The sequence below is a fragment of the Corythoichthys intestinalis genome, chromosome 11, assembly GCF_030265065.1.
Source record: "Corythoichthys intestinalis isolate RoL2023-P3 chromosome 11, ASM3026506v1, whole genome shotgun sequence".
In the NCBI taxonomy this organism is placed as follows: domain Eukaryota; kingdom Metazoa; phylum Chordata; class Actinopteri; order Syngnathiformes; family Syngnathidae; genus Corythoichthys; species Corythoichthys intestinalis.
Window position 1 is genome coordinate 11295544 of NC_080405.1, and position 25333 is coordinate 11320876.

Genomic DNA, 25333 nt, shown 5'->3' on the forward strand with positions numbered 1-25333 from the left:
CACCTTTCGTAGTCTCGCATAGCCGCGAACTTACGTCGCACGTGATAAGGTTACTCTCGAAGTTACCCTGCTAAGCCAGAAAACCGGCTTCGTAGTATAGGCCACTGGTTGTCTGCTCAATGCTTTTTTGTTGATGTTTATCAGGGTTTGACTTTACAATGCATGAAAAATCATTGTCCATAAAACTCCCATTCTTCGCATGGGTTCTTCAATATGAAGAAGTAAGAGTTTGTAAAAAGAAAAAAAAAATTGAAGCAAAAAAGCATCTGTCTAATTTACTCCAAATGTAAACATTGGTCTCATGTGTGATGTGGGGACAAAGTTTTTCGCAGCCAGTGACGTTTCCACAGTAATTCACCGCCATACCACTAGATTAGTGTGGCTTTGTCTTTGTGTGGTTTTGTCGAATTCCTTTATTTTCCACCGGTCATTGACAGGAATGGCAATGGAGATGAAACGTGTGCATTTGCAGCTGTAGCTGATTAATATTAAACAACAAATGTTGTCAATACAAATGTTGAAGCGTAGGCGACACAGAAGTCGTTTGCGAATGTTTGAAAACGGTGTTGTTGTTGTGCTGATCCGGAAACAATGTTCTGAGCGGACCAATCACAGTCCTTCGACGTTCACGTCAAGCGCGTTGACGTGATGTGTAGTCAGGACTTTTTTCAGGTGCACGTCAGGCGATGGTGTAGGGTCATAATCAGGTCTGCGTTAATGGCGTAGGTCCGCCGTCACCGCTACACAGAAGCATACTGTAAATCAGCCTTCAGGGTGATGGAATACTACAATTTTTGGAGAAGGGCCAGTTTAGATCAGAGTGGGGATACAACAAGAAACATATAACATATGAGTAGAATAGAATGGAGGCGACGTCAAAAAATATAATAATATAGCCTATAGGCCAACAAAACATCCAGTCTGGTGTTTGCGTTGATGTGATTGTGTTTTAGTCTGAGGCCCCATACATCATCCGCTCCAGCTAACACTAATGGATTTAGCTAACATTTGCAACATCAAAATTTAAAACTACTAACAATCAAAACATAAACATAATAAATTTATTAAATAAATAATAATATGAATAGAGAAATAATTTAAAATAAATTTTATCGTATTTTAACTCCACTGTTGGATACATGTGAGACACTCGGATTTTGCCTTTTTAACCGCTCACTGGCAAACACCTTTTATTTATTTCCCCAAAAAATTCACTCAGCTGCATCTTTTGCAAAACAATAGAAAACTGCCCTCTACTGGCACTCCAGAGGAATTAACATCAATATTATATATCGCTATCCAGCAATCCTCAGAACTTTAGTTTAATATACAATAATTTAGGTAATATGAGTAAGACTTAATTAACTCACAGTTTATAAATTGGTACACATAAATCCCAATATAAGTTGAAGAACAAGCACTGAAGAGCAGCAAATGTCATCTAAACTCATCCTCTGAAGAGTCTCCAACATCCAAATTATGGCTAATTATGTCCTCCAGGATTTGATGGCAATTATTTTCGGTATCTAATTATTTTAATTTAAATGGGCAAAAAACACAGTCTATATTGCCACAATGTAAAAGATGTCAGATTTCTGACCATGCTCCAAATTTCCAGTCAAAAAATACGGTAGTGTCATGTAATTGAAACATTAACATACCGTTTACAGCATTTGTCTTGTTGCTTTAATGCTGGCAACCCACAATGCATTGCTAACTACAGTAATAAACTGTTTAACACAAAAACGGTATTTTAGTGTTCAAAATTGGCTGTAAATTTACAGCAATTTATTACAGTGTACTAAAAAAGTCAAATATTCAACACAGAATAAATATGTACATATATATACGTATATGTAAAGTTTAAGGCTGAAAAAGCATTTCCTGCTCTTTCAACCCTCTATAAAAAAAAAAAAAACTACTGTATTTTAAGCCAAAAGAACTGTTGTATTTGATAGAACAATATGTCTACAGTATATGCTGCCACAGCAGATTCATGGCACATTAAGCCCCAGAACTATTTTTAATTTATCTGTTTTACCCTGTCGCGCAACCGCTTTTGTTTCAACCTAGCCATAAAAAGAAGGTAAGTAATTGTATTTATTCCAGTGATGTATCACACATGCATATCGGACAATTTTGAAAGTTGGCCAAATTGGGGGTCTCAGAGCGGAACTTCAAGTTACCTGAGTGATTTCCGCCACACATAAAATTGTGCTGATGCAGTCATTTCAAATGCCTATGTATGTGTGGCTCCAGTGATGTCTTTTCAGTGGAAACTGGGTCAAAATGGCTCTTTCAGTGTTAAAGGTTGCAGACCCCTGAATTACAGTAACCATATACTCAACTAAACTAAAATTTGGATTTTCTCTCTCTCTCTCTCTCTCTCTCTCTCTCTCTCTCTCTCTCTCTCTCTCTCTCTCTCTCTCTCTCTCTCTCTCTCTCTCTCTCTCTCTCTCTCTCTCTCTGAATAAGAGACTGTGCCAATAACTACTGTGTTTGTTTGTTTGTTTGTTTGTTTGTTTGTTTGTTTGTTTGTTTGTTTGTTTGTTTGTTTGTTTGTTTGTTTGTTTGTTTGTCTGGACATCATAGCTGATATTGAACATGAACTATTTTTAGCTGCATTACTGCAAAGAAATGGCGTCATTATTCAATTGTTGCATCAGTGTGAACAGTATTAATTTTTTATTTAAATGTATTTATTTCGATATTTATTTTGGGTTGTATTTTTAATTTGGAATCCTATTATTTACGTATTAATAGCCGTTTGTTCGCCCATACTTTTATTTAATAAATTTTGGCAGTTTTAATTTGTTTTTCGGACTAACGTCGCTCGCTGGTTTGTAAGTGCATTACGTCCCAATTTCCCATAATCCTTTGCTGGCTTTTCACCCCTCATAGTTTTTGCATCCGGGTTTTCACTTCCTTTTCCTCTGAGCCTAGATGCAATGAGGAGCTAGGTATACTTGGCCGTCAAAAAATCCAAATCCATCCTCGTTGAAGGCATCACCGATCGACGCCAAAATGACCGAGCAGATGACAGTGAGGGGGACCCTGAAGGGGCACAGCGGATGGGTCACCCAGATCGCCACTACGCCTCAATATCCCGACATGATTCTGTCGGCGTCCCGAGGTGAGGTTCCCCCGTCGGTTTCGCCAACATGGCTGCGCTAGCAATAGGCGGCTAAGCCAGTTGGCTGTCGTAATGTAGGATAAAGCTGAAAGGTGTTATGAGAGGTTGTCAAACATATACTGTCATTAATTGCAGTAAGTAGTTATCAAGTCGGACTAAATTGGGCTGACGTGCGTGGGAAAGGTGTAGTTAGCAGCAGTTGGTAACACTTTAGAGTCGTCTGCAACTATTGAATGACTGACTAGCTAAATCAAAGCTTTATGTACAGCACTGAAACTAACAATATAAGCCTGCACGATACGTAAAAGTATTTTTTTTTTTGTTTGATACGTCCTTTTGGAGCAGTTTTACCACACGTTAGCATCAATGGCTCAAATGTCTGAGATGCATATTGTAAATGAAACTGTTCATTAAATCTTGCAGTCTATGTTCCCCACAGACAAGTCCATCATCATGTGGAAGCTGACCCGTGATGAAACCAACTATGGCATCCCCCAGCGCTCCTTGAAAGGCCACTCTCACTTTGTCAGTGATGTTGTCATCTCCTCCGATGGCCAGTTTGCCCTGTCAGGAGCCTGGGACGGAACCCTCCGTCTGTGGGACCTCACTTCGTAAGTTCAAGACAAGGTGTATTTACAGGCATTTTCGCGTGTAATGTACAAACGGTGCCCTCCTTGCCATAAGGTGACAACGTCCAGTTCAACTTTGAACTTTTAGCTGGACTTTCTCATTATGTCGAAGAAGCATTCGTATCAACAGCTTAGTCTTCAACCTAGTGAAAGTCACCATCCAGGCTGAATATCTTAACAGATTTCACTCTTAATTTAATTAAAACGAAGGGTTGGGGAAACCGTGCCCGGTATGATGTAGAGCGCAACAATTAACCTTTATAGAGACGGTGGTTGGCTATTCAGAAGTTAATACCTAAGACCTTAAACACTTTACAGAGTGACTATATTTCGTAAGTTATAAAAAACAGGGTTTATGCGGCTCATTAAAAAGCATTAAATGGATTATGATAAAATTCAAACCTCAAAAAGCATTAAACAGTATTAAACTAAATATTTGAGGCGTTAAAGTTCTGTAAACTTGACAGTTAAAAAAATACGATTTTTACATAATTTGAGTTGTCCGATATTATTGGATAGCGGAAATGATCGGGTAGCCGATATCACCCGATAAAAACATTTTAAAATGATATCGGATAATATCGACACTGGTTTTTCATTATCGGTTTTGGGCCAATATGCCTGTTGCATTTGAAGTGAATGTAGAAGCCTTCTGCCTTTGCACAAGAGCTGGTCACAGCTTAGCAGAGTAGTTATGCTTATTTACCATTAGATGTCTCCAAACTAATTACATACCTCATTCACTGTACTGGAGCTGTCAGCTTTTGTTGTTTTGAGCCAGAAGCATTGTGTGACCCATATGTGATATGGCAGTGCCTTATTGCACTTGAGCCAAAAAAAAAACCTGATGTTTGCACTATTTTGATTTCAACTATACAGTGGTGCAATATAGGCACTTTTTCCAAAACTTTAGTTGAAGTCATTTTTCACAGAATGTTTATTGGAAAACCGTGAAGTTATATTTATCAATATTAAAGCATCCATTGTATATTAAGTCCACTGACCGCATATAAGTATCGGATTTTTGGAGTTGTACAATATCAGGATACCGGTTAAAAAGTCATCATCAGACAACTCACAATTTGTGTGTGTGAAACTATCTGCAGTTGGGCATACCCTGAAAAACTTGAATGTTAGCAGTTATTATTCGATTATTTGTAAAAATGTATTAATCGTTACTGTATTCTTTTGTAATTTTAAATTTATGAATTAATACAATGTTATTAAAAACTTATTAAATACACACTGGTTGCTGTGAATGCGTAGATTCGCCCCCTCCCAGTCAAAAAGGACTGGACGTCTACAGCTGTCAATGGCAGCCAGTGAGTTAGATGAATGTCCTGTAAGAGTTTTTTTTTTCGTGCATGAAAGGGCTAATCAGTTGATCGACATAATCGTTTTCCATATTATTGTTTACACAACTTTAAAATTGTTCAATTTCCCTGATTTCAATCTTTAAACAACCTATTTGGATTTTTGTAGTCCTTTTTAAAAGCTACCCAAAAATATTCAAATATATTTGCTGTTGTTATTAAATCTTTTGCTTTGTTAAACAAAGTTCATGATTTATATCAATTTTCAGACATTATTAACCAAACTAATAACTGAATCATGATGAATTTATACGGAAGGGTGGATATAGTCCAAATAAATAAAACTAAAACGAGTTACGAGTGTTGTTGGCGTTATAGTCGATTTTTATAGCTACACTTTTAGGTTTAGTTTTTCTGTGTTTTTACTTAACATTGAATTTCTTCTATGGCTTCTTTAAGGCTTCTTCTAAGGTTGAACGGAGACAACTGGACAATTTGTGAATGTTGTTTTTTTTCCCTTGGTGTATGTTAAAAAGACTGGGGTAATAGTGCTCGCTTAATGTCTTCTCAGTGGCCTCACCACACGCCAGTTTGTTGGACACACCAAGGATGTCCTGAGCGTGGCTTTCTCTGCTGACAACCGCCAGATTGTGTCTGGTTCTCGAGACAAGACCATCAAGCTGTGGAACACACTTGGGGTCTGCAAGTACACTATTCAGGTAGTTGATTTAAACTGAATCTTTCCATTTGACTTAAAAGTGGCTGGACCACACACAAAAGGTTGGCTTCATGGATCGTTATTAGAGATTATTTTCATGTGCTGATACAGATATCTTAAAAAAAAAAAAAATTGAGCCAATTGCCGATATCCAAAGCTGAGTTTGTAAACAGATATTTGAGGCTGATTTTATACGTGTGTGTGTATATGTGTATGTATATATATATATATATATATATATATATTTTTTTTTAAACATGTTTTAACATATAAATAAAGGCAATTAAAAAAAAAAATGTTTCAACAGCTTCAAATTTACAAGGATGACCTGACACTGAAAATGCTTGGATTTTTATGTCGTTTTGGAGGTTTGAAAAATGAAGTGTTGGGCACGCAGTATTTCTTAGCACTAGTAATCAATTAACTTGAGTAATCGATTAGAAAAAAAGATTCGAATTAAATTTTGCTGCTTCGAGTATTCGTTTAGTTAATGTGGCGTTGTATTAGATTGTTTTGAAAGTGTCAATTGATTTGGCTGGATACACTGCCTTCTACCTCATTTCACATAGCTGAATCCATCTGCTCCCTGTTAAGACCAACATAAGCGAAGTTTTTGTTCAAGCTAATGTTTTTTTTTTTTTTTTTTTCAATGCATTCATAATTTAGGCAATAGGTATGTTTAGCCATTTTTTGTGGGAATATGTGTCTGAACCCTTTGTTTAGAGCATTGTAAAAAAAAAAAAAAAAAAGTTTGCATTTTATAGCGTTTAAGCTGGTGGACTTTTGCTATGTAAGTTAGCCAAATCTTTTTTTTTTGTACATAGATCTTTTTTTATTTTATTTTTTTATTTTTATTTATTTATTTTTTTAAATACCGTTTGAGGCTCAGCTCGGTTATTATAATTTTTTATGTTCCTAATCTGATTACTCGATTATTCGAATTAAATAGTTCATCGATTAATCGACTACTAAAATAATTAATAGCTGCAGCCCTACTCGGCACCCTGTCTCTAAAAATCAATTCTTAAATGGAGAGAAAATAATTGATTCATCACCGCTACATGTCGGTCTGAAACTTTGAGTCACTGAATTTTATGCTTTGTCACGCTTCACTTCGTTGCCTTCAGAGGACAGCTTATTGGAGTCTGTGCCTGAGTAGTTCAGAGTCATGCATTTTCTGTGGTTTAGTACAATACTTTTTATCACACGACCACATTTTGTCAAAATATTTTTCGCGACAAGTACGCATTTTCTGTGCACAAGAATGTTTTATGTGCACCGAAAGCGTACGCACAATGTGCTGTTGTGTTAAAAGAATTGTTTTCATTCAAATGTTTAAAATGTTCCAGTAACAATATTGTCCCAAAACAACTGCTTTGTATTGTATTGCTTGAGATGAAATGTAAATAATTGGGTAAAATTTGTACTTTATCTGATTAAAAGCACTTGATTTAAATTGTGATAGACGTAATAATGGCTGATATTATTGTTCAAAGACCCTACGTCGTGTCATATCGCCATGAAATAAGTGATTTACGCCCCTATTGTGCATAATAATTTTTATTGCAAAATTAGAATCTTAAAAATAGGCTCTAGTTGCAAATGAGTGAAAGACATTGCTATGTGAAGCTCATTTCCAGCAATGAGACACATTCCCTTTTCCACATTTAGGATGAAGGCCATTCCGAGTGGGTGTCTTGTGTGCGCTTCTCCCCCAACAGCAGCAACCCCATCATTGTGTCTTGTGGCTGGGACAAGATGGTCAAGGTAAGCTGCTCCTTCCGGAGTGATAATCATAAATGGTTTAAATATGCACATTTGCATTTGCCCACTGATTATTTAATTATGCATGTATTATCTTAGTTTAAGTGATGACACACTTTCAGTATGAGGGCACAACACTTTGTCGTCATGAATTGTGCTGGACCTTCGCGTTTGTACAAAGTGTTGTTTTATACTTGAAGGTGTGGAACCTTGCCAACTGCAAGCTCAAGACGAACCACATCGGCCACACTGGTTACCTGAACACGGTGACCGTCTCTCCCGATGGCTCCCTGTGTGCATCTGGTGGAAAGGTAAATTCAATGCATCTAATATCCGACCCCAGTTTGAGGTGAAGCGGTGATGAAGATTTAACTCGTCTGTTTTTCAGTGATGATAAAGAGGCTGTTTCTGAGCGTTACCTCGCCTAACATCTTTTTTGTATACACGTACGATGAGCAAATTATTAAATCGCCTTTCTCCCGTCTTCTTCAGGACGGTCAGGCTATGCTGTGGGATTTGAATGAGGGCAAGCACCTCTACACCCTCGACAGTGGCGCCACCATCAACGCCCTCTGCTTCAGCCCCAACCGTTACTGGCTGTGCGCCGCCACCGGGCCCAGTATCAAAATCTGGGTAAAACTCCTCGTCCTCAATACTTTATAAACCGTGATGGCTTCTGTGTTATTTGAGGTTGTTTGTAACTGTGATGAAACTTCAAATGCCAACTGCATTATTTGATGATAAAGAGGCTGTTTCTGAGTTGATTTCAAACTTGGCCTTTCTCTTTCATCAACCACCTAGCAATCTATTGATGTTATTACTCATTTGCCCCTTTTCTGCAGGATTTGGAGGGCAAGATTATTGTGGATGAGCTGAGACAGGAGGTGATCAGCACAAACAGCAAGGCCGAACCCCCACAATGCACGTCTCTGGCCTGGTCTGCTGATGGACAGGTATGTGTTAATTTTAGTGTGGATTTACTATGCCATTGTCCCCCAGTGATTATTCCCATTCACTTTAAACTCTGATGTCTACTGCTGACAGTCCTGCAAATATGAGGGGCCAAATTCTTTTTTAAAAAATGTAGTTATATTATGAAATAGTAACCGGTATTGACTTTTTTCCCCTTTTTATATGTTTTTTTAACAGACTCTGTTTGCTGGCTACACTGACAACCTGATCAGAGTGTGGCAGGTTACTATTGGAACCCGATAAGAACTTTTCGTCAAAGTAACTTTGAATAAAAGACTGTTTGAAAGAATTTGTGTGAATGAAGTTCATGCTCTAGAGTGTTTTGTTAAGGAGTATTTCTACAATGTCATCTGACATGGCAAAATTGAGTTGAAAAATGTGTGATAAGGCAAAAATGTTTTGCTGAAAAATTATATACTTGACATTCCCTCATTAAATGTTCCATAAACACCTCTTTTATTTAATGTTTTGTTATCGTGAGATAAACGTCGCAAAGTATTGCAATATCCCGTTTTGTGAAAAGTACAACACCTGTACATAAATGATCTCGAGCATACCGGTTTATGTAAATATACTCGTAGGGATGCTCAACTTCTGAGTATTGATTTAAAGACTAAGATTCACATTTTTTTGTAACCATTTTATAAATTTTGTTTCTGAATTACCCAGTGAATGTGATTTTCTGTGATGAAAAGCATTATAACATCAAGATACTCTGGCGCTTTTAGTGTACTTCCACATTTACCAGCATGACTCATCAAATATTCTTGGAATCAATTACTATTGATCTTTTGATTGATGGGATAAAGATTAGCTTTTTGCTCCTTTTTAAAACAGGTAATTGGTAATCATTTAAAGAGTTGTGTAAACGCTAACAGCAGGTCCAAATCCAATGCTCGCAGGTTATTTTATGGCGACATATCTTTTTTTTATTTTTTTTTTTATATATATATATTGGTTTGTTTGTCAAAATTCTTAGTATGGTGAATTCGAAAGATAAGTCTGTCGATTAATTTTGAACACCCAAATATATTTATTTTATCCAACGTCCTTGATGGTTACCAATAAGCCGTTTTGTAAACATCTGTATTGTCAGGAACTTTCTATTTGAATTCTGAATGTTAAAATGCATATTTGCAGATGATAAAACTGTTCTTTGTTCAATTTCATTGTAACTCTAAATGAAGAATTTGACATGGAATTGGCTTGCCACAAACAATATTTCTCAATCCTAAAACAAAATGCATGGCATTTGATGAGAATGTAAATTTCAGTCAATACGCAGGGAGTAAATATTTGCAATACTTTAATACAAAATGCATGTGATTAAAATATTGGGACTAATAATGATCGACTTGAAACCGCCCATATATCATCTCTACGTATCCTTAAATTTCCCCTGTAGTACCGTCATTTTGCCATAAGAGGGCAGTATTGTTTCAGGTTTAATTGTCATACTAATGTTTTGTTTGCATTTCTAACCCGAGTGAATTTGAAATTGCTCCCTTCTGTTTAAGGGACAGAAACCACACACATGCTGACAACGAAATTTGGAATCCTTTGGTTTTTCTAATATTTGAAACAGGGAAATGGCAATTCCGTTGTAACACTAGTGACGCTTGCACATCATGCAATAAAACCATATTTGGGGCAATATAAATGAATATAATATTGGCCCAAAAACAATTACTGTGTATTAAAAGCATTCTGACTGATAACTCAATTAGTTAAAGCAATTATATATATGTTATACACAGGGGTGAAAGTGGGCCAGAACGGTCAGGAACGCAGTTCCGGTATAAGATTCAGGACCAGAACGCAGTTCTGGTATAAGATATCATGGCTTGAATGCTGTTCTGGTACACGGTGCTTTGATTCCGAAAATATGATGGCAACTGTATGTAAAAAAATTTTTTTTTTAAATCTAAGCTGCCACACATGCATTTCATCTCCAAAAAGAAAACAATCTGCCAACATCAGATTTACATACACAAGTGTCAACAACAAGCATAAAAAAGTGCTTGTGTAGCGTATTCCGTTTCCGATAATATTATTTATTTTATCCCACGGACGTTATGGAGGTTCCACCTCCCCCACGGACGGCATGGAGGTTTCCCCAGCTGCTGCAGTTATAGGAGTCTGACGATGAGTCACGTCAATGTGCGAATGCACGCAGCAAAGCAAAACGCCTGGACTCCTTTATCCATTCAATTGGCTGACATACTGACATGTGATCAGCAGAGATAGTTAGTTCTGATTGGTTCAAATGTGCATGTTTACTGGAACAGCCAAAAAAAAATGTTGAATTGAAGCAACAAAAAAGGGCGATGCAACATAAAATGGATCAAATCTTTAAGAGCAACGAAAGAGCTGAGGAGGCTAATTTATCATATTTAGTTTTATTTGCTCTGTTGGGGAGGTTCAGAACATCTTAGCTGTCAATGTGCACTTTGGACTTCTATTTGTTAATTTATGTTAGGCTACTTATTCATTTCCTTATGATTTAAAAAAAAGTCCATTTTCGCACGATCTTCAAAATATATACAGTGCCTTGCAAAAGTATTCGACCCCCTTGAACCTTGCAACCTTTCGCCACATTTCAGGCTTCAAACATAAAGATATGAAATTTTAATTTTTTGTCAAGAATCAACAACAAGTGAGACACAATCGTGAAGTGGAACAAAATTTATTGGATAATTTAAACTTTTTTAACAAATAAAAAACTGAAAAGTGGGGCGTGCAATATTATTCGGCCCCCTTGCGTTAATACTTTGTAGCGCCACCTTTTGCTCCAATTACAGCTGCAAGTCGCTTGGGGTATGTTTCTATCAGTTTTGCACATCGAGAGACTGACATTCTTGCCCATTCTTCCTTGGAAAACAGCTCGAGCTCAGTGAGGTTGGATGGAGAGTTTGTGAACAGCAGTCTTCAGCTCTTTCCACAGATTCTCGATTGGATTTAGGTCTGGGCTTTGACTTGGCCATTCTAACACCTGGATACGTTTATTTTTTAACCATTCCATTGTAGATTTGGCTTTATGTTTTGGATCATTGTCCTGTTGGAAGATAAATCTCCGTCCCAGTCTCAGGTCTTGTGCAGATACCAACAGGTTTTCTTCCAGAATGTTCCTGTATTTGGCTGCATCCATCTTCCCGTCAATTTTAACCATCTTCCCTGTCCCTGCTGAAGAAAAGCAGGCCCAAACCATGATGCTGCCACCACCATGTTTGACAGTGGGGATGGTGTGTTCAGGGTGATGAGCTGTGTTGCTTTTACGCCAAACATATCGTTTTGCGTTGTGGCCAAAAAGTTCAATTTTGGTTTCATCTGACCAGAGCACCTTCTTCCACATGTTTGATGTGTCTCCCAGGTGGCTTGTGGCAAACTTTAAACAAGACTTTTTATGGATATCTTTGAGAAATGGCTTTCTTCTTGCCACTTTTCCATAAAGGCCAGATTTGTGCAGTGTACGACTGATTGTTGTCCTATGGACAGACTCTCCCACCTCAGCTGTAGATCTTTGCAGTTCATCCAGAGTGATCATGGGCCTCTTGGCTGCATCTCTGATCAGTTTTCTCCTTGTTTGAGAAGAAAGTTTGGAAGGACGGCCGGGTCTTGGTAGATTTGCAGTGGTCTGATGCGCCTTCCATTTCAATATGATGGCTTGCACAGTGCTCCTTGAGATGTTTAAAGCTTGGGAAACCTTTTTGTATCCAAATCCGGCTTTAAACTTCTCCACAACAGTATCTCGGACCTGCCTGGTGTGTTCCTTGGTTTTCATAATGCTCTCTGCACTTTAAACAGAACCCTGAGACTATCACAGAGCAGGTGCATTTATACGGAGACTTGATTACACACAGGTGGATTCTATTTATCATCATCGGTCATTTAGGACAACATTGGATCATTCAGAGATCCTCACTGAACTTCTGGAGTGAGTTTGCTGCACTGAAAGTAAAGGGGCCGAATAATATTGCACGCCCCACTTTTCAGTTTTTTATTTGTTAAAAAAGTTTAAATTGTCCAATAAATGTTGTTCCACTTCACGATTGTGTCCCACTTGTTGTTGATTCTTGACAAAAAAATTAAATTTCATATCTTTATGTTTGAAGCCTGAAATGTGGCGAAAGGTTGCAAGATTCAAGGGGGCCGAATACTTTTGCAAGGCACTGTATAATTTTACTCTGCATGACATAAGTCATTTGTACTTATTTTTCTGAGTGAATGTTACTTATATCTTTATTATTAAATAAATAAATGTTTACACTAACTTCACTTTTTATATACATGTTGAGAGAAATGGTGGAGAAAATGTTTTGTATTCATAAATGTGTCCTCAGTTGATGTTGAAATAATGTTCCTATTGCTTGTTATTATTGACATATTATCTTTTCGCCACAAGATGGCAGGATGGGACTTAATTGTCTAAAGTGCTACATTTATTACTTCTTTGTGTTTGACTTTGATTACTTTGATTTGTGGGATTGCCTGTGAAGACAGCAATGAGAGAGGATGTATCCGCATGTCAATGGAAATTAAATACGCCGAGTTTTGGCTGAAAGACAACTTATTCTCCGTAAATTCTTCCTACAAATGCAACGTTGAGCTGCAACCACCTCAACAGGTTATGGGCCCAGAAGTCATTCGAAGGTAAAGTCAGTTTCCACCGTGTAGAAGGTCGCGAAGGACAGCGTGCTCACGGACTGCTGATTAGCGGAAAAAGCTAACAAGCAACATGGATCCACAAGGAACAAGTAGGTTACCTCGACTGGCATTTGACGGAGATGAAGCTAAATATGAACTCTGGGAAACTAAAATGTGGGACATTTTCATCTAATCGGGCTAAAGAAGACAGTGCTGGTAGGACCAACCATTGAAGCCGAGAGAGAAAATGATGAAATGAAAAATGCGGACCCGTATGCTGAAATGGTACAACTTCTTGATGATAAAAGCCTTTCATTAATAATGAGAGATGCGCCAAATGACGGAAGAAAAGCTCTGAAAATATTAAGAGAATATTATGCTGGGAAGGGAAAACCCAGGATTATAAATTTGTACACCATGCTAACATCTCTTCAAAAGGGAACCGAAGAAAGCATAGTGGCTGGTGAAACAATGGCAGATGGTCTACTTATCGCAATGGTCTTGAAGGGCTGCCAGAAAGTTACAAGCCATTTACAATTCATGTGGCGCATACTGATGAGAACATGACATTTGCTGAATTCAAAACCAAACTCCGAAGTTTTGAAGAAACGGAAAAATTAAATGCAGCAGAATCAAGCGACAGAGTGATGAAGACTCAAGCAAGAGCTTCAAAGCAAGCCACAAAAGCAAACGCTCGTGACCGGATCAAAGACGACACAGAGTTGGTGTGCTTCAAATGTGGGATCAAAGGTCACCGTGCAAAATCATGTCGACAAAAGACACGGTGTAGTCGGTGCAGAACAGACACGCACAAAGACACCACTTGCAGACGCAAGGCAACACCGGAGGGAGCGAGAAAAATTGCTGAAGATGGAGATCCTGACTTCGCGTTCAAGGTGAGAGATGAACAGCCCGATACACACAGCATCCGGGAACGAGGTATGATGGTGGACACGGGAGCGACATCTCATATCATCACTGACGTGACCAAGTTCAAAAGATTCCAGGAGACGTTCAAACGAGAGAACCACAGCGTCGAGTTTGCAGATGGTACCCGGTGCAGTGGAGTCGCACTAAAAAGAGAAGATGCGGAGTGCTACCTGATTGACAACGGATGACATGATAGCTGATATCATGACAAAACCTGTAACAAAGTTAAAATTGAAGAAGTTTTACAGTGTTATTTTTGGAATTTGAAATTTAAAAGTTCATTTGGTTGTTAAAAAGGCCATCAACATGAGAACAAGTGGGGGTGTTGAGAGAAATGGTGGAGGAAATGTTTTGTATTCATAAATGTGTCCTCAGTTGATGTTGAAATAATGTTCCTATTGCTTGTTATTATTGACATATTATCTTTTCGCCACAAGATGGCAGGATGGGACTTAATTGTCTAAAGTGCTACATTTATTACTTCTTTGTGTTTGACTTTGATTACTTTGATTTGTGGGATTGCCTGTGAAGACAGCAATGAGAGAGGATGTATCCGCATGTCAATGGATATTAAATACGCCGAGTTTTGGCTGAAAGACAACTTATTCTCCGTAAATTCTTCCTACGAATGCAACGTTGAGCTGCAACCACCTCAACAATACATCCTATGTTCTTAAATAGTTAAAATTGAGATTTGGCATATAGTATGTGAGGAAATGAGGGCATATAAAAAATAGGAGATGGAGGTTGGGGTTATTGCTGTTTTTGTTAACTTTTATTTTGAAAATCATTGAAAAAATACAATTTTGAATGAAAATCGGTTCTTGTGTTACAGAAATAACTGTGCTAAAATAGTTTTCTTTGCATTTCAGTAGTTTAAGAGGATTGCCCCCCCCCCAAAAAAAAATAAAAAAATAAATAAAATTTCTGGCTCCGTGGCGACTTTCACGAGTTCCGGTGTACAGGTGTAGGTTCTCCTAAGCCTATACCTGTAAGAAATTCTAGCCACTTTCACCCCTGGTTAAACAGTAAGCCTATTCGTATTGTAGGAAGGCTTGGTCTTCTACCCGTTCACTTGCAACCTGTACATTTTCACGTTGCATTCTTATTCGTCCATTATAAATGCATTTTGTGTTTTTTTTCCTTTTTTGTATTGATCGGTTGAGATAAATTACAAACAAAACGAGTAATTTAAAACGCGGTTGGGTTTTGTGATTGTTATATGTCCCGGACATGCAGCACAGTTGTTTGATGTATCCTAGCAACGCAATGAACGAGGCTCACCGCACCACCAAAGTCGGGTAGGCACCTTGTCGTCATTTCTGACATGGAGCTCACCTCGTTTCCTCGTTTACACGTAGAAAGAACTTTGGCGCTCATTAAGCCAGATGCAATTCACAAAAGTGAGGAAATTGAAGACATCGTTTTGAGAAAGGGCTTCTCCATTTTGCAGGTAACTTGTTGTCTCTGGAGCAGTGGTTGCTTCTGTCTACATCTATTTGAGTTAGCTTAACTTTTTTATATGGCGGAAAACAGACAAGGTTAAAAAAGCAGTTTCTGCTCTTGCACCCCTCTTTAAAATAAACTGCTGTACTTTAAGCCAAAAAAACTGTTGTGTTTGATAGAACAATATGTCTATATGCTGCCATACCAGATTCATGGCGCAATAAGCCCCCAAACTATTTTTAATGTGTCCGTTTTACCCTGGAAACCCCTGTTTACGGACGCCGTGCAACCGCTTTTGTTTCGACCTAGCCATAAAAGGAAGGTAAGTAATTATATTCATTTTTCAAAAGGTCTCATTTTTAGCTTAGAATCAATAATTGATGTCTAATATTTAGTTTAAAAAAAAAAAAACACTTAAAAAAATTATTCACTCGCATATTTTAAACTTTTAAACATTACGTCACAATGAAAAAAATGGCGTCTGTAAAAAAAGTCACGGATATCTACCTCATAATCGCTTAATTGTATTTTTTCGTTACTGTCACATTTTCCCCAATATGTCAGATTATAAATAATCGATCCAAACAAAGAAAAAATGAAGAAGAAAAAGAACAATTAAAAGGGTAAATATATGAAAAAGAAAATCTCGACCACTCCTTGATGTCTGCAATTTCTGCATCGTGACCCTTGTTATATTACCATGTTTCACCCATAAAATCCCCCAAAAATCCAGCTGTGGCCATTCACAGCTGTGGCTTGACACTTAGTGATACATGCTACTTGGAGTTTTTGGGTCGAAAAACAGTAAGTACGCGATGATATCTCGTTAAAGTCGTGGCGTCTTTAATTCTGCTCTAGCTTGCTCTTACCTCCAGTTAGGGTTTTGCTGTTAATTTTTTTTTTTTTTTTTTTTAAATGCCCTCCTGTTCAAAAATTTCCTTCCCCCCGAAAATTAAGATTTTCTCCAATTTTCTCCATTCCAATGATGTATCACACATGCATATACACTGTAAAATATAATAAGTTGACTTTACTAAAAAAAATTATGCAAACTTGCTGCCTTAAAAAAAGTAATTTATGTTGACTTAGATGAATTAGATTTAATTAACTTATTTATTGTGAGTTGGCAGTACTCAAATTAACTTAAATAACTGGACAATAGTCACTTGTTTATTTTGAGTTGGCAGTACTCAAACTAATTTAAATAACTGGATTACAGTAACGTGTTTGTTTTGAGTGTACAGTACTCAATTTAACTTAAATAATTGGATTGTAGTAACTTGTTTATTTTTTTTTTGGTGTTTATGTATATGGTGTTTTATACATATAAAAAAACACCAGTGTTTTCGCGGAAAACACTTAGGTGACTTGAAGTTCCGCTCTGAGACCCCCAATTTGACCAAATTTCAAAATTGTCCTATATGCATGTGTGATACATCATTGTAAAGCTTAAAATCTCAATTTTCTGGGGGAAGAAAAATTTGAACAGGAGGGCATTTTAAAAAAAACATAACTGGAGGTGAGAGCACGCGAGAACATCATTAAAAACGCCATGATTTTAACAAGGGCGTAGGTTTGGTCTCAATATTGGTAGGGAGGATATAACAGCATCAGCTGAATGTACACTTTTTGCTGGGGACATGACATTAATAAGACCAAACAGATTAGGTAAACGCCAGTCAGTGCTACATTTCTCACCAATAAGAACCTAATTAATTGATAGGCTTAATGATTAATGCAAAATAATCTATTGATTTGTATTAGCTTTTACACTGCAAATTTTACAGTACAACGTTAATCTGATATTTTTTCTTAAATATAGTCGAGTAATTTTTTTTTCATCTTGTTTTGAGTTTTAAAGGCTAGTTAACAGATAAATGCTTCAGATTCTTCCACTTACTTTTAGTAAATATTACCATTTGTTCTTATTAGGCCCATACATCAAAAAGTTGGTCATTTTTCACCTAAATCAAGAAAAAATGCATTCAAATAATGTTTTGAGCAATATCTACTCTTGAATTAAGAACATTTCTGACAAACAAGTTTTTTGATCAAATATACAAACTTTTTGTTTCAAATAAGTCTTATTTTCAGCTAGCAATTTTTATTTCAAGAAATCTGAGTAAAATATGCTTAGAGCACTGGCAGATAATTTCACTTATTTCTAGTAGATTTACACTGAAAACAAGGGAATTTAAGTTTGTTTCTTTGTTTTTTTCCAGTTGTAAGGAGATGGGTTTTTGCAGTGCATATGTATATGTTCAGGTTATACACTGTTCGAGTCAAACCTTTGTTTTCAGAAACTACTGGAGAAACATTTTGAAAACTTCCAGAATAAATGTCTGGATTTTATTAGCAAATTTAAATGGCATTATTTGAACACAAATTATATTAACATACACAAGAAATACAAACTTGTTAATCTTCTAAACTACGGTAAACTTCTAATCTCTTAAGTATCCAGGAATGCAAAAAAATAATATACATTTTTCTTATCAACACTCAACATTGTCTATTTAAATAAATTAAATATAACAGAAAAAGTTCTTAGTCATGGAATAACAAAAATAAGTAAATATGGAGCCTTCCTTAAGGATTAACACTATTCTTTTTTTCCAGAAGCACAGCCAAAAAACAAAAACTGAAAGCTCCTTTGGGCTGCTTTTAGTAAAATAAGTAAAATAAAAACAAAAACTGTGGAGAAGGGTGTAAACCGTGGTTCACTACATTTCTTACAGCTGAGCAGAGTTTATTATATTTCTCACAGTTTGTCGTTAACATTGTGGAAAACACATACAGGAAGACACTTCTACTGTACCTAAGCAGCTTCCTACTCAGATTAGCAAATTCACACAGTTTATTGTAATGGTAATGCGAACTCCATTACGGTACTTCCATTACTTACAGTGGCTGCTGGCCGAAAAAAAACCCTCTAATCTCCCTTCTCTTCGAAGGGGGCAGAGGAGGGCGTGCCGACATGCAACGTAGTTCTGAACTGTGAGAGTGCGCGTGCATGTGTGTCAAGTCATCAGCCAATCAAACGTGCGTTTGAGGAAAAAAATGGAGCGGCACAAGTGAAAAAGGGGTAAATGTAAGTCTGAACATAATGAAAATAATTCATTTAATAACGGTAGAGTCAATTCTATCGTTACAACATATGGGAAGACAATCTAAATGACCTATATAGTGACTGAAGACATTACATAATGCAAATAAGGTTGCTAAAAAGTTGGTGGGGACAATTTGAGCATCCTGAAAAGTTGGTAGTGTTTTGTCCCTACTGTCACTATGCAAACCTACGCCCTTGCTTTCATGCCGCACTAAAAATAGCGACGGCATGACGTCCCTTCCTGATTATCCAAACGTTGTACAGCAGTCCATATTAGGCAGCGGGTAACATTACCTGCCTACATTGTCCGTCTAACACCTAATCCGGATGATAGGCATACTAGTGTAGCCGACATGCTGTATAGTCCAACTAATTACACGTTTAAGGCCATTATCCGTCCTAGTGTAGACGTGGCCTAAGTTGACCACTGAGCTGGAGAAGCTGATCTGTGGCTCCAAACTGTTGGCTGACATCCACTGGCTGTCTGGAGTACTTAAGTATATGAAGTAATAAGTACTCAAGTCCTTCAGTACTGAGTACTCGAGTACTTAAGTAATGAGGACTCCAGTCCATAAGTAATGAGTACTCCAGTACTTAAGTAATGAGTACTCGACTACTTAAGTAACGAGTTTTGAGTATGTATGATGTATAGTTATCCACGTGACATGGACCACGTAAAACTACAAAAACCTGCTTTAAAATTTACTTTACAAGTAAGCGATAGTTATGAGGTAGATATCAGTGACTTTTTTTACAGACACCATTTTTTTCATTGTGACGTAATTTGTTTAAAAGTTTAAAATATGCAAGTGAATAATTTTTTATAAGTCTTTTTTTTTTTTACTAAGTATTAGACATCAATCAAAGATTCTAAGCTAAAAATGACAGACATTTCGAATAATAAATATAATTACCTTCTTTTTATGGCTGGGTTCAAACAAAAGCGGTTGTGCGACGTCTGTAAACGGGAGTTTCCAGGGTAAAACGGACAAATTAAAAATTGTTTGGGGGCTTTAATGCGCCATGAATCTGCTATGGCAGCATATAGACATACACATATATATATATATATATATTAGGGTTGTCAAAATTATCGCGTTAACGCGCGGTAATTTATTTTTTTAATTAATCACGTTAAAATATTTGACGCAATTAACGCACATGTCTCGCTCAGACAGTATTCTGCCTTTTGGTAAGTTTTACAGCAAGGCTTTTTGTGCTGTCTAACAGCGGACTCTTGTGGTCGCTTTGCGACATGGTTTATTGTTTTCTTGCCAGTTCAATATGGCTGCACGACGTCTCGGGCTGACGCCTACGTTGTAATGTTTTGCTTATATGATCCTTGGACAAGATTTGTCCGTAAGTATGGTTGTTGTAAAGAATGTACATTTTTATGTTAGTAAGCGAAATGTTATATTTTTTGTATGAGACGCTTTTTGTTTATGTTTAGTGAACCTGTACTGTATAGCGTGCTGTATGTATATGTATATACATATATATATATATATATACACATATATATATGTATGTATGTATATGTATTTACATATATATATGTATGTATGTATATGTATATACATATATATACATACACACATATATATATGTATGTATGTATATGTGTATGTATATATATATATATATATATATATATATATATATATATATACATATATATATATGTGTGTACAGTGGGGAGAACAAGTATTTGATACACTGCCAATGGGTTTTCCCATTGGCAGTGTATGTATATATATATATATATATACAGTATGTATATACATACTGTATATATATAGCGGAAAACACAGACAAAACTGAAAAAGCAGTTTCTGCTCTTGCACTCCTCTTTAAAAGAACCGGCTGTATTTTAAGCTTAAACAACTGTTGCGTTTGAGAGAACAATATGTCTATATGCTGCCATAGCAGATTCATGGCGTATGAAGCCCCCGAACTATTTTTAATTTGTCTGTTTTACCCTGAAAACCCCCGTTTACAGACGTCGCGCAACCGTTTTTGTTTCAACCCAGCCATAAAACGAAGGCAATTAATTATATTTATTATTCAAAATGTCTGTCGTTTTTAGCTTAAAATCATTAATTGATGTCTCATATTTCGTTTAAAAAAAAAAAACGACTATAAAAAATTATTCGCTCGTATATTTTAAAATTTCAAACAAATTATGTCACAATGAAAAGAATGATGTCTGTAAAAAAGTCACGGATATCTACCTCACAACTATCGCTTAATTGTATTTTTTTGTTACTGCCGCATTTTCTCCGATATGTTAGATGTTAAATAATCGATCCAAACCAAAAAAAAGTTGATAAAAACATTTAAAAGGGTAAATATATGAAAAAGAACATCTCGACCACTCCTTGATGTCTGCGATTTCTGCATCGTGACCCTTATTATATTACCATGTTTCACCCATGAATTCCCAAAATAATCCAGCTGTGACCATTCACAGCTGTGTCTTCACACTCAGTGATACATGCTACATGGAGTTTTTGGGTCGAAACAAAGTAAGTGCGCAATAATATCTCGTTAAAGTCATGGCGTCTGTAATTCTGTTCTCGCGTGTTCTCACCTCCAGATAGGGTTTTGCTGTTTAGAAAAACATTTTTTTTTTAAAAAATGCCCTCCTGTTCAAATTTTTTCTTCCCCCAGAAAATTGGGATTTTAAGCTTTCCAATGATTTATCACACATGCATATCGGACAATTTTGAAAGTTGGCTAAATTGGGGGTCTCACAGCGGAACTTCAAGTCACCTGAGTGTTTTCCGCCATATACAGTATATACGTATATATATATAATATAGCAGTTCTTTTTCTTTTTTTTCTTCAACAGTTCTTTTGGCTTAAAATACAGCAGTTTATTTTAAAGAGGGGTGCAAGAGCAGAAACTCTTTTTTTTTCAGCCTTGTCTGTGTTTTTCGCCACATATATATTGTGTTAGTCATGCCTGTTTTCAATTATTATGTTTTTTTTTTTTTTTTGCCATAACATTTTTCCCAAAAATTGACCTTTCAGTTGATTTTCATTTGAAAATGTATGTCTGTCTGTCTATATATATATATATATTTTTTTTTAATTGCCCATCGCCGTGTGCAGGCAACACTTATACAGCAATTGGATGTCAAGGGGGGCTGAAAATTATTTTTCCGTGGGCCGCAGTTGGCCCCTGCGACGTAAGTTTGAGACCCCTGTCCTTTATGAATGTCATAAAACATTTTAAGAGAAAAACTAATTTGTGCATGAAGGGGTTAAACATGACTAAATGGTTATTATGGGAATTCATTAGATATTCCATAAATGCAATGTATATTTTCCTAATGCACATCTGAACTGTAATAGAAAACTCTTCTCTCTGGTAGAAGCGAAAAATTCAGCTAACTCCAGAACAGTGCAGCGACTTTTATGCAGAACATTATGGAAAACTCAACTTTCCCAGCTTGACTGCCTACATGAGCTCTGGTCCAATCATTGCCTTGACTCTGGCCCGGTACAATGCAATAGCCTACTGGAAATCCATCATTGGACCTGCTAAGGCCACAGAATGGCCTATTGACAGGTGAGCTGTATGAAATGCAATTACACTGACACGCACACGCCTAATTGTCATTGTCCTTACATTTTTGGGGGCTGTAGTTACAACTACTGTACCTGGATCAAAAAAAGTGGTTTTAAATAACTGTTAAGCAGAGGAAATTAGACAATCAAATGCCGTTTCAATCTTCTTATAATTGATTCACCCCTAATAATTGCCATAAATGCCACAAGATGGTAAAAAAAAAAATACATTTAATAAAGTATATCCAACTCACTTCAACAAAGAAAGTAGTATTCTCTACTGTAACCATGCCATAAGATGGCAGCAACCAAATGAATACTTTGATAGTATCTTACCAAATACAGAAAGTCATAAATTTTTCAGCAGGTAAGTAGTATTGAGTTCTGTTCCATGTGGAAACTCTAAAATTATACCGAAAAATATCTAATCATTTTCTAGCTTTCCATGAGCCACCCACACTTGTTCCTGAACCACATGTTGTGAATCACTGCTTTAATTCATATCTAGTGAGTATGGCCCTTCCCTTGACCTTTTCATCTTCCTCATAGCCTTCGAGGGAAGTATGGCACCTCTGATCTGCAAAATGCCGTCCATGGCAGCGAGTCATTTTGTGCTGCTACTCGAGAGATTAAATACATGTTCCCAAACAGTAAGACACAAACACACAGAGACGGTTGTATTTCTTACATGCAACACTCGCACAAACTAAGACGGTTTTCTTAAATACGCAGCTTTGATTGAGCCCTTCCCTACAAAAGAAGAACCCGAAGAATATCTGAGTCGATACGTGAAACAAACATTGCTTCAGGGACTCACTGAGCTCTGTAAACAAAAACCACGCAACCCCTGTGTAAGTGATTTCATTTTACAATGCAAATATATTCATTCAAATACTAAGATGACCACTGACCCATCAAAGCTGTAACTTAAAAAAAATCTTGTATCCTTTATATAGGTTTGGCTTGCTGACTGGCTGATCAAAAACAATCCAAACGGGCCTCAAATATTTGATGGAGCTGTTGAGGAAGCAAAATGACTGGTACTACAAAACACTAGAACATTTGGGCTTTAATTACAAAAGTTCCCACTCTTGAAAAAAAAACAAGTATGTGGTGGCAATTTTAAGCACTGCTGCAGTTAATATTGTATATTCATTTGAGATATCCATTTGCTGAACTTCATGTTTTGCTCGTTTAGATGCTCTGAGAACATCATATATTCTATCAACAGGCATGGTGATTATTGTTGTTGTATTTGTCAATGTGTAGAAAATCAGAATTCAATACAAAAGAGCCAATACACCTAAAAAAAAAAAAAGGTTTCTACTTTAAATTACTTTTTCAACCCACACATCTGTCAAATCTGATGCATTCAGAAAAAAAGTGGAATGTTTGCTAATGAAATGTGCACCATGTACAGTTTTAAAAATGGAATCAATGTATGTTATTTCCCATTGCACAGACTTTGTCTTAGTAATCAACTGAAGTGTTCAGGGGCATGCGTGTCGCACTTATCCCATTATATGATTGGCTGAGGAGTGAAATTGCAAAATGCATCTGACCACCCAAACACATCTTGTTTTTATTACTTGATTTTGTTATTAATTCATTGATTGTTTTCTCCTCACGGCCCTGAACAGTTTGTGTCCCTACACAGGCAGTAGCTGCTCGCACAGAATTAAGCGAAATGGACTCGAAATACAATAGAAAGTCTTAATTAGAATAGAAAGCCTTTATTGTCATTGTACAGAGTACAACAGATGTTAAACTTCATCATAACGTCCACCTCATAAAACAAGAGTAAAATTAATCTAATATAAAAATACAGGTCACCGTATACACAGATTGGGAATCAAGTGAATAAGTGACTAGCAGCAAGTGATTATGTAGTATTAATAAAACATTGCATATATGAAAATTTACTTTACTCAGACTAAGAGGCTGATGGCGGACTTGATATGACAGTTTGTGCTTAGATATTGATGTAACAGTGCAAAAATCCTAGAATGTAAATGTGCAAATATTGCATATGCAGTATCAAGGGTATGCAGTACAAATCTGAGAACATATTACTTAGTGAGATACATATGACAATGTTGTGGCATTAGCAGTGCAATGACAGTGACATTTCAGTGCAAACTTTAGTTGAGGATGGTGACAGCTCTTGGAAAGAAGCTGTCTCTTAGTTTGTTTTGGTTGGTATGGCCCCGTGGCGCCTACCAGAGGGCAACATGTTGAATAGGTGGGAGCTGGGTTGTGTAAAGTCTTTTATGATGCTTCTTGACCGTCCTAGGCACCGAGAGTTGTAGATGGTGGAAAAGGGAGAAAGGGGGCAGTCGATAATCGTTTGTGCTGTTTTGATCACCCTCAGCAGTCTTCTCCACTCTGGTTCTGTGCGGTTTAAGTGCCACACTGGCACAGCATAGGTCAGCAGGCTCTCAAGGCCGACTGGTAGAAGGTCACCAGCAGGTAGGTGTCGAGTTGCTTCTGAGCACTCTTAGGAAGTTTAGTCTTTGCTGCGCCTTCTTAACCAGTGCGGCGGGGCTGGTTGCCCAGGAAATGCAATGCGTGTGGATGGCTCATTCATGAGGATAATCACTTCTTTTACATGCCAAAACCCAGAACATTCTTTTGTTTATGGAAAAATAAGACCATCACAACGATCCGGCTTCCGAGGGAGGCAGTCAACAACTTCCTAATATGGCTGCACACATGTACATTGACCAGGAGCATAATTTTGGCAAATACTAGACTACATACAAATGCTCTGGGATTTTTTTCAAGAAGTTTAACGCTGTACAGTATTCAGAAAACTTTCATAATGTCGTTCATTTACTCCTTATAACTCTTTGAAACTCACGTTATTTCGACATTGAAATCCAAACTTGCTATGCTTTGTATCAACTCTAAAAACATTAAACCCGCAATATTAAACAGTTAGCCTGGACAATGGTCGCTACTGCAATAATCACAGGTAAAAGCAGTCCTTCTGTCATGTTTTTTTCTTTTTGATTGATTGATTGATTTATTTATTTTTATGTATTCATTTTTTAAAATTGAACAATAGACACACATACATACATACATACATACATACATACA

At 36.9% G+C, this 25333-nt stretch overlaps 2 protein-coding genes across 3 annotated transcripts; both read left to right on the forward strand.

Moving 5' to 3' along the window:
- The first annotated feature begins 2910 nt into the window (after nucleotides 1-2910).
- rack1 (receptor for activated C kinase 1) lies at nucleotides 2911-8818 on the forward strand. Its single transcript, XM_057851259.1, has 8 exons — nucleotides 2911-3133; nucleotides 3573-3744; nucleotides 5647-5794; nucleotides 7465-7560; nucleotides 7758-7868; nucleotides 8050-8190; nucleotides 8400-8510; nucleotides 8707-8818. Exons 1-8 carry the CDS (start codon nucleotides 3025-3027, stop codon nucleotides 8770-8772), a joined length of 954 nt encoding a protein of 317 aa, XP_057707242.1. The 5' UTR covers nucleotides 2911-3024; the 3' UTR covers nucleotides 8773-8818.
- A 6381-nt stretch (nucleotides 8819-15199) lies between these two features.
- nme5 (NME/NM23 family member 5) lies at nucleotides 15200-25273 on the forward strand. Of its 2 annotated transcripts, XM_057850642.1 has the most exons (6): nucleotides 19819-19850; nucleotides 19937-20017; nucleotides 22036-22232; nucleotides 22781-22881; nucleotides 22964-23082; nucleotides 23188-25273. In XM_057850642.1, exons 2-6 carry the CDS (start codon nucleotides 19994-19996, stop codon nucleotides 23266-23268), a joined length of 522 nt encoding a protein of 173 aa, XP_057706625.1. In that variant the 5' UTR covers nucleotides 19819-19850; nucleotides 19937-19993; the 3' UTR covers nucleotides 23269-25273. The 2 variants fall into 2 exon arrangements, with proteins under 2 accessions (XP_057706624.1, XP_057706625.1); XM_057850641.1 differs by lacking the exons at nucleotides 19819-19850; nucleotides 19937-20017 and adding an exon at nucleotides 15200-15556.
- Nucleotides 25274-25333: the final 60 nt, after the last annotated feature.